We start from the raw sequence: 12,987 nt of genomic DNA on the forward strand, positions 1-12,987 counted from the left end.
CAAAAAGCTTGTGCACATGAAACTGGAAAATATCTACTATATACTGGTAATAAGATCCATGGGCTGTAATTAAACAGTTGAGTAAGGACAGATTATAGAAGAATGACAAACCTCTCCCTTCTGATTGATGATTGGCACAGCATATTGTAGCTTCACATCATAGAAGAGGCACTCAAGAAAAACATTGGCTACTCCAATAAGGCTGTGGTTTTCCTGCTCATCATAGAATGGATCAGCTCGCCTGAAGTAAGCTCTCATCACCTTCAATCAAATTCAGAATAATGTAAGAAAAACAAACTTTTCATGAAACAGTTTTCCAAGTGTTGCACAACCAGCCTAATGAAAGAAAAATGGACTCAAGCAGGAAGCTAGATTAGATCACAAGAAGAATGGAAGCTTGAATTTTACTTTGGACCGAGCATAAGGTCTGTCCTCAGCAAGTTCTCTTTAATGTTGTCAGATTCAGAGAAGTCAGCCTAAACGTCAACTCCTGTTGTGTTTACTTACTGCTTCTTATTTTATGCTCGATTTGGTCACCAAACTATGCATGCAAACAAGCATCAAAGTGACAAGACAAGGGTTAATGAAATGCTGAAGATCCGCTTCAGTACTAGGAGAAGCAAAGGTTCAGGAAAACTTATCTCTTTGCATATCCCCCCTATTCCCCCCCCCCCCCCCCCCCCCCCCCCCGATTTTCTCACATCTACTTAAACAAAAAAAATTAAGAGGGATGTAATTCTATCAGCACAATACTGGAGTAATGTTTACTTACTGGGTTGTCTTCCTCACAGTCTTTCCACTCTTGGTAAAGATCCCTCATATCTACCAATCGATTCTCCAGCTTTTCCAGTGACCAAATCTGTTTGCCTTTCCCTTTCCTTCTCACCTGAATAGCAGGCTCGCTGAGAATTGCACCTCTCTGTGAAACAATTAAAGAGATATCAATAAGGAATTCGTGGCACAACAATGAAAAAATAGTTTAAAACCAATACAAAACTGAGAACATCTTTGGGAAAAGTCTGGATTTTGTTCTTTTTATTCTAGCTTGAGCAACCCAATTCAAGCATGACAGACCCTGAATTCGGCTGTCACAGTATATTTGTGTTCAGTTTAACTGCGAAGCCTAATCACAGCTACAGGCACTAGTTTCTGTGGATTTTCACCTTACATAAACATCAGAAATAGAAACATTTAAGCATTTCACAAATATCCTCAAATTACAGCAGGCCTGGAGTTCCAGCTAAGGTTCCTACTGTCTGCAACTTTCAACTAGTGCAGACACTTAACCCTCTTTACCACCCAGTTTCTAGATGTGCCAGAAGGCTGCAAGAAAACCAAGCAGATGTGAAAAACTTCTAAAGCAATTGATAAAAATTCTGATCTTGGAATAAAATACAGCTACTATACTAATGACGGCCTGAGTATCACCAAAATATTGAGTTGACCTCAAGAACAGAAACAACACCAGCTTAGGTAGCCAGCTTGAGACATGAAGTCTGGGTTCAGTTCCCTCCTTCCAAAATTTCTAAGATGCCTGGAACAAATAATTCAAATACTCTCTGCTCCAGTTCCTCCCTGCACAATGAGGATGACAGCATTTTCTCAGCTCACTAGGATGGTGTAAAGCCAAATGTCCACAAGGTGATGATGAATACTTGAAATAGATTTTACCTAACCTGCACAGGTTTTCTCACTCTGCAACAGAAGCAAGTGTGAACTTCAACACCAGTGGAAAGGTCTTGTACCAAAACATTTATCAGTAAGCTAGCACATTATAAGATTTTCATGGTAATGACATAAGATAAGGATGTAGCATGCACTAACAGAGCCATATTTAATGCACATGAATAGATTGGGAAACTATCTAGACCATTAAAGTCAGAATACAACAAATATGAATGCTGAGGGGCAAACTTACTGAACAACAATTTAGTTCCATTAGGGCTACCTTACCTTACTGTTAGCATTAAGGCTTGAAGCTGGGATCTGGAGGGTAACTTTATACTCTGTCCTCTTGTCCAACTCCTCTCCAATAAAATTGGCTTCTCTCACATACAAATTGGCTTTAACAATCTGCTCTCGCAGCTTTCTCAGGCTGTGGGTCAACATCTCTTCTCTAAAAGAAGGGCATTTGGAGGAGGAGACAGAAAAAATCATGGCACTTAAGTACTGAAACTGAGTGCAAAACAAATGATCACTTGACAGGAACGAGTCTTAACGTTCAGCTTTTTAACAAAAAACCAGGTCAATTAAATTGTTTTTCTTCTGGAGGAAAAAAAAAATATTATCTGTACGAATTTAGCAGTATGAACATTAGCATACTGCTGGCTTTGGAGACTTCTCCGTGCATCTGCTGAAAAGTCAGCTCTTGTGTGGCTTATTCCAGAGTTTCCCCACCACACATGTGGATGTTCCATCTTACAGAGAAAGGTTTATTCAGACACCATGACCCACTTGCTCACTGGCCTTCCTGGCAAGTGTGAGAGAGCACCAACTGTGCAGCACAGGAATCTGGTACCACAAAATATTCCAGACACACAGCTAACACCTTGTTCAACTGTCTCAAATATTTTCTATTTCAAAAGTTGCTTCTCTAGACATATAAATTAGATTTGTATTTTCTCATTACAATGTCTTTACCATACTCATTGTTTTAGGGTAAGTTTCATCTTCCTCCTGCAGCTGCTCTTTTTGAAAGTAATCCTGGAAAAGATCATGCAGAGGCTGAAGTAAACAACCTCAGTGCAATTGCCTGAGGCAAAGAGGATGGTGGCCCCTCTGTGGTTATTAAACAGTTTTTGCAATGCTCTGGATCAAAATTCTTTGTATCATCCTCTTACTCCCTTTTCTTTCTGCACTCTTCTGGTTGCCAGGACCTGCCCAGGTCAGACAGATGGATGTGAGTCAAGAGGAAAAACTAACTTCCAGCAGCTGAGTCATGATCCATAGAAGAACAAACTCATATAGGAGTCCCAAGATTTCTTCCACTCACCTCATCTTTAGTCAAATTTGTTGCCAATCAGGATAGAGTTTCTCCTTAACGACAAAGCAGGCACTCACTCTTTCTCATCTTTTCTAGCATTATAGGTCTGAGTGTTCTCAGACTAATACTTTTGCCACATCCTCCCTACCCCCCCACAGGAGTCCTCTCAGAAATTTGGCAGAGGTGTGCAATGCAATTAAAATCTTGCAAAATTCACTAGCACTGAAGAACTTTAAATGAACACTCCTGATGGTCAGATTTGATTACCCACCTCTCCTCCGCCCACTGCCGTAAGCGCTGCTGAGCGCTGGGAGAATGAAAGGAGAACCTGTCCATGCTGCGGAAATGCTGCTTCTCTGGCGACAATCGCCTTCGTAATTGCTCCAGTTCATGTTCATACATCAGTCTCTGTCGTTCAAGTGCAGATCTCTTCTCCTCTTCATGTTGCTGCTCCAGGCTTTGCAAGATTGACTGCATTGGATCTAAACACATGTTGAAAAGAAAGAAGCTAGTACTTCTGGGGTTCAAATACCCAGTAACCATAAAATTAAATGGAAACAGTCATGTAATGAATATGGGGCAGAGACAGGGAACTTGGAAATATGAGATCTTTCCCACATTCTGCTACAGATATGCTGTATGACCTTGGGCAAGGCACAAATTACTATGATTTGGTACTTCCCTTCCCCATTCTGTATCTGCAGTTATCCATGTTAGGGCCTGCAGTAGCCACTGAAATCCATGGTGAGGAACATCCTAGACAGTAAACATAGTTATCATGTAAAAGGAGGAAGAGATTACATTTTTGTTGTAATGCATATTAAAAAAATGCTGCTTAACTGTGGAGCAAAATAAACATCTATAGAACAGATTGGACAGATGACTTAAGAGAATTGAGAAAAGGGAAAGACCAAGGTGAAAAAAAACTTCCTCCTGTTTCCCAAAATAATGCCATTCTGAGACAGCTACATAAGACCACAAAAACTAAAGAACATGATTTACAGAGACAGAAATGACTACAGTTAATGCCTGAGTGAGACACAACACAAGAAAAATAAACAACAAAGTGAAAACACTTTGATTAGAGGCCACAGTTCCACCAATATTCCAGTTTTGGCTTTTCCCTCAACAAGAACTGCCAAACAAAAGTGTCTGCGATGGTTTTTTCCCCCTCAAGCACAAAAATGGCTATAATGATTCATTCACAAGAAAAATTCTCCAGCAGGAAGTTATAAGGGAAAAAGTCTGTGGTTAAGAGTCCCTGAAGATGTAACTTCATATTCTGTACATATGTCCAATAATTTCTGTCGCTTCTTACCATTACTACCAAGTGCCTTCATAGTGACTTCCATCTGGGCATATTCATAGCTGAAGTTAATCTCACTAGACACTTCACTGGAATTGTCACCATCTACGTCCAGTTGCTCAACACTATTACTGCACTTCATAGAGTTGTCTCGCTCTTCATCCTCATGATCTGCCTTCTTCTTCTTCTTTGGCAAATTCAGCCTTCAAATAAGAGGAAAAATTTTTAAAGAACTATTAATTGCTCAACTCTGAAACACAGGGCTGCTTTCAAAGATTCTTAAAATTAAGTAGATTATCCAAATCAGTAGATTTTTTTTCCCTTTCAAAATTTGTTGATCTCCTATGAGTGTAGTTTTCCTCAGGGTAGACAGAGGAGTTCAAGGCAAACTAACTAATCCATTCAACACTCTAAGAATAGAGAGTACCTGATATTACTAATCACATAGTTAAGATAACCATGATTTTTTTCAGTTGTACCATATCCAAATAATTTAGAGGCACTAATGAAATTATATCCCACTTTTAATGAAAATTCTTTCAAGCGTAAAAGAAAACAATTCGGTTTTAGATTATCATTTAAATCCACTGATCTTTAAGGTATTTCAGACCAGCCACAGAGGGTTTCAAGAATACAGCAGTTCACAGAAAACTTCTACCACTGATCCTGTCTGATATAAGGAGGTCGTAGGTATGGCTTGAGCTGGAACTCCAGGGAACAGAGAACACAGTGACCTTGTAAGACCCAGATCACTGTATAACATAGGTCAAAAATCTAACATCTGCAAAATCCAAAAGGCAACCTATCCAAGTCAAAGCTTGGGTGTAGTATTTTCACCGTGGAAGAGAAAGTACTGAGTATTAATGTGGTACCAAACCACATTAAAGTTACCAGCTCAAAAATTAAATCTCTTCAGTGAGATAATAGTACTGATAACTACAGCAAGGTCCTCATCAGCAAGGTTACAGTCCCTTGAAAATACAAGTTAAATCAACCTAGTGCTCTGAAATTAAAATCATGCACAGTTGCTATAACATTTAGCATTCAAGAATAGTCAGCATTGCCTTTATAATCCCGATGAAAAAGAAATCACCTCCTCCTGCAGCTTGAAGGGTCCACTGACATCTTTCCGTATACCTTAAGATAAAACAAAGTTGGCGCAAACTTACGATGTCTTTAATATCTTTTTTACCTGAAGAAGTGGTTGTTTCCCCACAGTATTCTGTCTCCATGATGTAGCTGGATAGGACACATGACAGCAGAACCATTTACGAATGTCCTGTGAAAAGGCAAAAATCTGAAGTAAATGCATCTATATAAGGCTTAAATTTTTTCCCCAGTACTACTTTCTTGATTATAACTAGTTATGGTAGAAGAACAGGTTTATGGATTGCAAATAGGTGAAATATCCCCAGAAACTTCATTGACCTCCCCTCTGCTGTTTCATAAACTCCTCAAACTCAGCTTCTTTTGATTGCTTAAGCTTACGGAGTTCAGGACTTTTGGATAGATTTTATGACAGCTATGTCTGGGGTGCATAATTACAGCTTAAAAATGAGGGGCCTGAAAAAAACATGCCATGGGAAATAGACACTTTTCACACTACTTTGACAGACAGACACAAAATAGAAACATTTGGATAAGACATCAGAGACCTTTGCTATATAAATAGCTTAAAGACAATAAACTAATTAGAATAATCAGAAACTACTTTTATTTCAGAGTCAGATTAAGTCTGAAAACAGGATGATAGGATAACTCAAATTTAAAGGGAATCTCAGGATGTCATCCAGTCCAATCTCCTGCTCAAAGCAGGATGAACTTTTGTAGTTTTTTTACCACAGGGTAAATGTGAAATTGTTGAATTTTGTATATCTAACAATAAATTATTGGAGATGCTGATGATGCATGTCATTTTGTGATCAATTTGAATATACCATCTGCTTTTCAAGTACTGCTACTTAATCAAATAAAGCAACAAATGCTTCAGCAGCTCTTTGCATATCAACAGATTTCCTAGAAAATTAATTCAAATTTTGATAGTTACATCTACACAGCTGCAAATCAGTGAATATCTACTTGCTGAAAGCATATGCAATTTACTCATCCTCTCTTTGAAAACTTAGACTACAAACACTATCACTGAGAGAAATCTCATTAGAATGAAAGATACCAGTTGACAGAGGGGTAGATGACAATTAAAACAAAATGTGAAAGCAGGATACAAGTAGAATTTTCTTACTTTAGAACACACAGAAAAGTTTATTTTTTAATTATCTTTTTGCACCACTAATCATAAAATACTAGATAAAACTACAATTATTATACAAATAGAGCTGTAGTTTATTCCTTTACCTAGTATTTTTCTGAGGTGTTAACATAACCTGTCCTTCTGGGGTGATGTCTATAATGCAGTGTTCAGGCAGAATTCCCATTCCACACAGCTGGATATCTTGAGAGTTGTCTGAGCCTATTAACGTGTGATCCTGGGGGAAAATTAATTCAGATATTAGCAATGGACTGCAAAAGTTCACTAGTTCTAACTCATCCATTCTCCTTCTGGATGTATCTTGTCATCTAGTTCCAAAATTTGAAAGCTGTTCAATACTTCCCTTAGAGGGAAAAAGGAGAATGAAACATTGCAAGCAAATCCTCGCTTTGTCTTACAGTAACAAGTAGGGAGCACTCAGGAAAGTTTATAGGCAACAGTTAAATCCAAAGATGAAGAGGTTTCTATAATTTGTGGAATTCAGTGCCTCAGGATGTTGTAGAAGCCAAAAGTATAAAGGAGTTCAAAGAGGAATTAAGACAGGTTCACAGTGGTTAGATCCCTGGCTATTACGTAGGTTCCATCTAAATCATCCAACAGTTTAAGGAATTCCTGAAGTACTCAAGGCATGAGGGATTTGGCAGATGAAGAATTGCTCCACACATGCCCCAATTCATCAATTTCTTTTTTGTGCATCTCCAATTTTTGAGGAACAGATACAATAGTTTAGATAAGTCAGATCAAGTTGTTCTTCAGTACTTTTAAGATCTAGTACATATGCAGCTCAGCACTAAAGAGAATGTGGGCAAGATATTTACTCTAAGAAGCAAGAGTTTAATCTCAGGATTTTAGGCAAAACAGCTGTATGTCATTTTATCAGAAGAATTTCAAAGCACAGGGATTTCTACACCAAAATTCTCAACAAACAAAACAAATTTGTGTTATTAAAAAAAATAGTAATGAAAGACTAACTGAAACACACAAAACCTACCTCAAGCAAAGGTGTTTTCTCTAGAAAAGGAAAATAGCGCAGTACCACCTGAGACTTTTCTCCTGGTACTGATGGGCCAAGGCTTGTTTTCTGAGCAGGCTTTGGCTTCACTGTACTCCTGTCTTGTTCACAATGAATACCACAGAAGTTGGCCCTGCTTCAACAGCTGTCAGTGTCGAGGCTGATTTAGCAGCTTGAGTCACGCTCTGGGCACCTACATGCAGGGCATCTGGAAAGGATTCAATCCTTCTCCTGAAACCTGAACTCAGCTCTTTTGTCCTTTTTAATGATTTTTAGCAGGTACAACATTGAAAAAGTTCTTTCCCTTGCTTTCATTGAGATATCACAGAGCAACGATGACTAATACAAAAGAGGATCACATATTTCCTAAGACCGACTAAACCAAAACCATCTTTCAGCCCAATTGCTAATTTTGTGGCTGTTTTAAGAGTTATTATAGACCACTTCAAAGGGAAGAGAATGGTTTAATGTGAAGTTCAAAGTGCCAACGTTCTTACACTGCTAAATTTTTAGAACTTGGACTCTAAAATGTGACTTAAAAATGGTTGTACCTCATTTCTCCTTCTGACTCCAGATCAATTCTACAGTTTGTTAAACTAGAATAAACTGCCCAAATGTTTCAGCGCAGAGTCCAAAAGTCATGTCACGTGTTTTATGTTTAACATCAGTAACAGGGACTGCACATCAACACAAGTGCTAAGGCAGAACAGAACTTGATTTTCACTCCTGGCAAGTTGCATGAAGAGGAATAAAAATGCATTTTATAAACTGAAGACAGTAGGCAGAATTTGGACTACACACGTAGAAGTAACCTGATGACTGATGTGCCCAATCTTTATATAAAACAATTTTCTGGTTAAAACCTTGTGAAAGCTGGCATAAAAAAAAAAAAAAAAAAAAAAAACAGACCAAAAAAATCCCAACCAAACCAAAACCAGGAGACAGTTTTGCAAAGAGAACACCTCTAAATTTCCTTCAAAAAAACCCCAAAACATTAAATCCCCAAACCTTCCTCAGCTATGAAGAATTACATTCTAAATAAAAAGGTTGTACTCATATTATTTTTAATGAAGCAGTGAATGTCAGAGAATGCTTTAGATATGCAGTTTTTATAAAATTCTCTAAGTACACCTCTGCCAATAGCATTAGAGGCCCACTTCTATTTAAAAAAAAAAATTATATATCTATATCTCAGTATTTATTTTTACCTTTAAATAGTACACCAGAAGTTCGTTAAGAGCTGGATCTGCATTCAAATTAACCAGGAAGCACTTATTATCCCCAACTTTTATTCCGGAAGACTGAAGAGATATGCCAAGGCTTTCCAACTGTTTCTGACGCTCCTGCAAGAGGGTAGCCATCAAAATTAAGCTGATTGACGTACAGTCCTTCGGAAATGCATTCCTATCTGCCAAAGCCACAAGACAAAATGATGGACTTCTACTTCTGAAAAAGATAACTCTTTCTTCCACAATAGATTAGACACAAAAGCCTTAGTTATATCAAGCTTCGATCAGGATATCTGTAATTTCTCTTGTCCTTCCACCTCTGGTCTCAGAGGGCTACGTGCTGTGGTCTCACAGAGTTGCATCTTCCTAGTGAAAAATGAAAACAGCTGAGAGCAGCACACTGCAGTACTGTAGGAGCTTCTCCATGACCTCACTGGAACAGCAAAATGCTACTACAAAGACATCTCTAGAGCCCTTTATTTTCTCTTTTGAGCTAAAAAGCAACAAGTTAAGTTAAATCCCTGCCAAGTCAAGCTCCATGTCTATCTTTTATTCCAGAGCAATCAAAATGACAAAAAACTGGCAACCTGCTATTTAAGTAATGCAAATAACACTTCCTGCTGAACAAGAATAGTAGCATTTTGGATGGTGTTTTGTTCTTGTCAATAGACTTCATAGAATTCAACAACAAAGGATTACTGTGCAAAAATGTATGTCTTTCAAAGGGAAGTGTTTGGGTGAAGGCTAGAGCAGTGAAAGAGGAACACTAAACATTTCTGACTTAAGAACAGAAAGGGATTCTTCTACCAAAAAAACCCTGAGATAGAAATGTTGAGGATTGTTCCCAGGATCATACAGAAACTGAAATGAGACTCACTATCCACAACAGCAAACAAAATTTTAAAAATGAACATAGGAGGCCTCTCACAGAATTACTAAGGGGAAGCAGAAACAGGAGAGGGTAAAACAAGTAAAAAAAATACAAGAGATCTACAGCACTTTCCCTGTGATGTTGAAACTTAAAAAAAAAAAGAAAAAAAAATAGCAGAGATTATGTAGGAATAATGCTGGAACGTTTATTAAGGTTCTGACCTTTACCTACCAGTTTGCTTTGTATTTAAAAACCTAGTATGTCATACTATTCAGTATAATTCTCTGTTCAGCATTGGAGTTGTACCAGCTCTAATCAAGATTAAAACTGCAAAGAATAGCAAGCACAACTCGCTCTTGATTTTCGCTACCCTGTCTCCCCACACACTTACAAAACCAACATAATGTTCTCGTAAGGAAAAGTTGTGTGTGTTGTGAGAGAGAGAGAGAGAACAAAGAACAGAGGAAAAACTGCAGTGTGATGTCAAAGATCTCTCCTCCTATCATCAGTGCCAGGCTCTGAAGTTCACATAATTCCTTATTATCTACAGTGATAAAGAATGTGTTGCCCAAAGGAAGACTTGGCCCACAGTCTAGATCTCATAGGATTAACTTAAAGAAAATGAGACAGTTTCTGTTAACTTTTGCTCAAGACCTAATGTTAATTAACTTAAACATTCAAAATACATTAAAAATATGTCAAATACTCACTGAAAATGTGAAAAATTGCCTGTTCACATAGTCTTTAAGGCTTTGAACCCTTACTGCCTCTCCATCTCTACAAACTGCCTCTTTGATGGCCCTCATTCTTTATGAGGAATCATCCTTTCCTCAAAGATTTACAATTATCTCTCCATCCTACCCGCCTACCCTGCTACAATTTGACAGACAGATGTTGGTGGAAACTGGCCAAAAAATAAAATCACTTGACAAGCCACGATATAAATGCCTTTAACCTTGGGCCTCCATAAGCCTGCTGAAGATGGCAGTAGGTTCTTTCCACTGGCTTCCAGGCGGTCCTGAAACAGCCTTATACTGCACAAACACTAGTCCTTATCCCTCCTCTGAAAAAAATTTTTTCTACAGTTGCAAGGCTCATGAAACTCCAGCTCTGAAACATCATAACATGGTAAGAATTTAGAGACAAAAAGGAAGGCAGCTAAAAAAAGCAGCGATATGCAAACATCAAGGCAGATTTAGTCTGTAGTGTTGAGCCCATTACTCCAGTTCTTCAACCTCATCGCTCGCTCAGGGTTTCTATGCCTAGAAACTATTGTGTAGGATGAGAGCAGAAATATTATTATTACTACTACTGCTACTATTATTATTATTCACCCTTATACACAGGCAGGAAAATCCATGGTACGAATCTGCATTGAAAGCCAGGAAGCCCTCATAGTCACAAGCAGCATTTCTGACAATGCATCTTTAAAACTACAGCCAACACAGTCTATTCTGATTGTATCATCTACAAGAGGGCTTTGCACCAGAGGCTCCGTTTTCTCCTTATTTATTACATGCTGTTCATCATGTCCTATCTTTCAAAAGTCCTCCCCCTCAAAAGCTCCTTTCTGCAAATATATACATCAGCAAGCGTGTGGTAAGAATTGGAAGTGTCATGCAATAATCGTGGTGACCTGCACAATTTTTCAACGTAACCATCATATTTAATTATGGTCTGAGGCCCTAAATATCAGCATAAGAGGTATTAAAACACACAGGGATCCTGAACAGTTCTATTTTTTAATATTCTGAATGCCCTTTGCCTTGTGTATTGAGGCACTCTGTGCATAACCTTGCATTTAATGCTCTCAATGCTCCATCTTTCATCACAAACAACAATTTTACTGTCTGAAGAATACAAAATCCCTGTAATCCTCTCATCCATGGATTATTATTCTTTTAAAATAACTTCTCCATTTGCATACAGTAACAATTTATTATTGTCACTGGAATAGTGATCTGGGAGGCACCCAGCTATCACAGGAATTAAGTGAAGCTTTTCAAAAGGGCAGTAAGCTTGACCTACTTACCCATAAATGTGGGGAGGGGAGAGATTCAGACAATCTCTATGAACTGACAGACAAAGGAAACAAACCTATTTTTCATTAAAAAAAAAAAGGGGGGGGGGGCAGGGAAGAAAGCGGCAAACCTGTGCTATCTCCTCAGTTTTTCTTAATTTTTCTTCCCAGGTGACAGTCATTTCCTGAATCAACTTTTCTGATTCCTCCAATCGTTCTTTTAATTCTGGTGATTTCATAGCCTGCAGAAACAAAAGCAAATAAAACAGGAAACCTTCTTTGTTGTGCTTTGTTTTTTTCACATCACTGTCACACAGGTGAGGAAAAAAGGAAACGTAACTTTACTTGTTTTCCAAGGCATACTTACCAGTAAGTAAAGGAGTTTTTAAAATACATATTGCATATAAATGCAGACTCCATCAAAAAGTTAGTTTAATTAGTTTCAAGTACAGATGCTAAAGTGGAATTTATATACTTCCATGCAAAACAATTACATGATACTGGCAGATTTGCACAAAGATATTCAAACACAAACTAATCTCATTTCTATACCGATACAAGTATCCTAAATGACTCATATCTAAACTAATCTTGTTTCTCAAGATACTGCTGATCTGGTTAGCCACCATTGTCTCAGCTGCCACTTAACATCTCAGTCACTTAAACTGCCATGCCACCAAACCACAAAAATATTTTTATTGTTCATTTTGATATGGCCTGATGGATGTGATTTTTTTCTTTCTATAGCAAATATCGAGGCATCCTAGGTGTTCTGGTTATCCACCTCTACATATGCATTTTAAAGAGCAGAAATCAAAAGAAGCCTTACGATGTGCTTCTGGACACTGGAATTCAATTTGCTTGCTGATCTATCACAGCTCTAATTTTGGTTTGTGAAATAGTCAAAGGCCCGTGTTCCATCCAAGGACTAACTTGAGAATAAGAAGATACCCCCACCGCCACTGATCAGACACTCCAAAAACTGAAAGGACATCAACATTTTTATACTACATATATTTACTTCCTCCAGTCTCGGTACTGGCATATTCCTCCTCTATTACCTTTAACAGAGAGCCTGTGAACTTCCTTACGTCGTTATTTCATTACTGCTACCAAGACAAAAATGGTTTTGGCTGGTAGGCATTTATGCAATGCTAATTAAACAATGCAAGCATCGTTCTCCATCAGATATTCCCTTACCATAAAACCAAAACTCCTCACAGTAATCCAAATCAGAGTGGCCTCCTTAGAGAGCAATTTGTTCAAGGAAAGAAGCAAGTGCCAGGAGTGAAAAATC

General features: G+C 38.1%; 1 protein-coding gene across 6 annotated transcripts in view; it reads right to left on the reverse strand.

The window, feature by feature from the left end:
• KIF13B (kinesin family member 13B) overlaps positions 1 to 12,987 on the reverse strand; it is a 129,654-nt gene that overhangs the window by 49,137 nt on the left and 67,530 nt on the right. For all 6 annotated transcript variants that reach the window (XM_030037128.2, XM_030037126.2, XM_030037127.2 and 3 more), the window contains 9 exons: positions 11,822 to 11,932; positions 8,779 to 8,913; positions 6,645 to 6,775; positions 5,482 to 5,568; positions 4,302 to 4,492; positions 3,255 to 3,465; positions 1,954 to 2,116; positions 773 to 919; positions 112 to 261 (listed from right to left, as the gene is read on the reverse strand). In XM_030037128.2, the coding sequence (XP_029892988.1) occupies positions 112 to 261; positions 773 to 919; positions 1,954 to 2,116; positions 3,255 to 3,465; positions 4,302 to 4,492; positions 5,482 to 5,568; positions 6,645 to 6,775; positions 8,779 to 8,913; positions 11,822 to 11,932 (1,326 nt within the window). The remainder of the gene's footprint in view (positions 1 to 111; positions 262 to 772; positions 920 to 1,953; positions 2,117 to 3,254; positions 3,466 to 4,301; positions 4,493 to 5,481; positions 5,569 to 6,644; positions 6,776 to 8,778; positions 8,914 to 11,821; positions 11,933 to 12,987) is intronic.

Source organism: Aquila chrysaetos, chromosome 15 (assembly GCF_900496995.4).
Source record: "Aquila chrysaetos chrysaetos chromosome 15, bAquChr1.4, whole genome shotgun sequence".
In the NCBI taxonomy this organism is placed as follows: Eukaryota; Metazoa; Chordata; class Aves; order Accipitriformes; family Accipitridae; genus Aquila; species Aquila chrysaetos.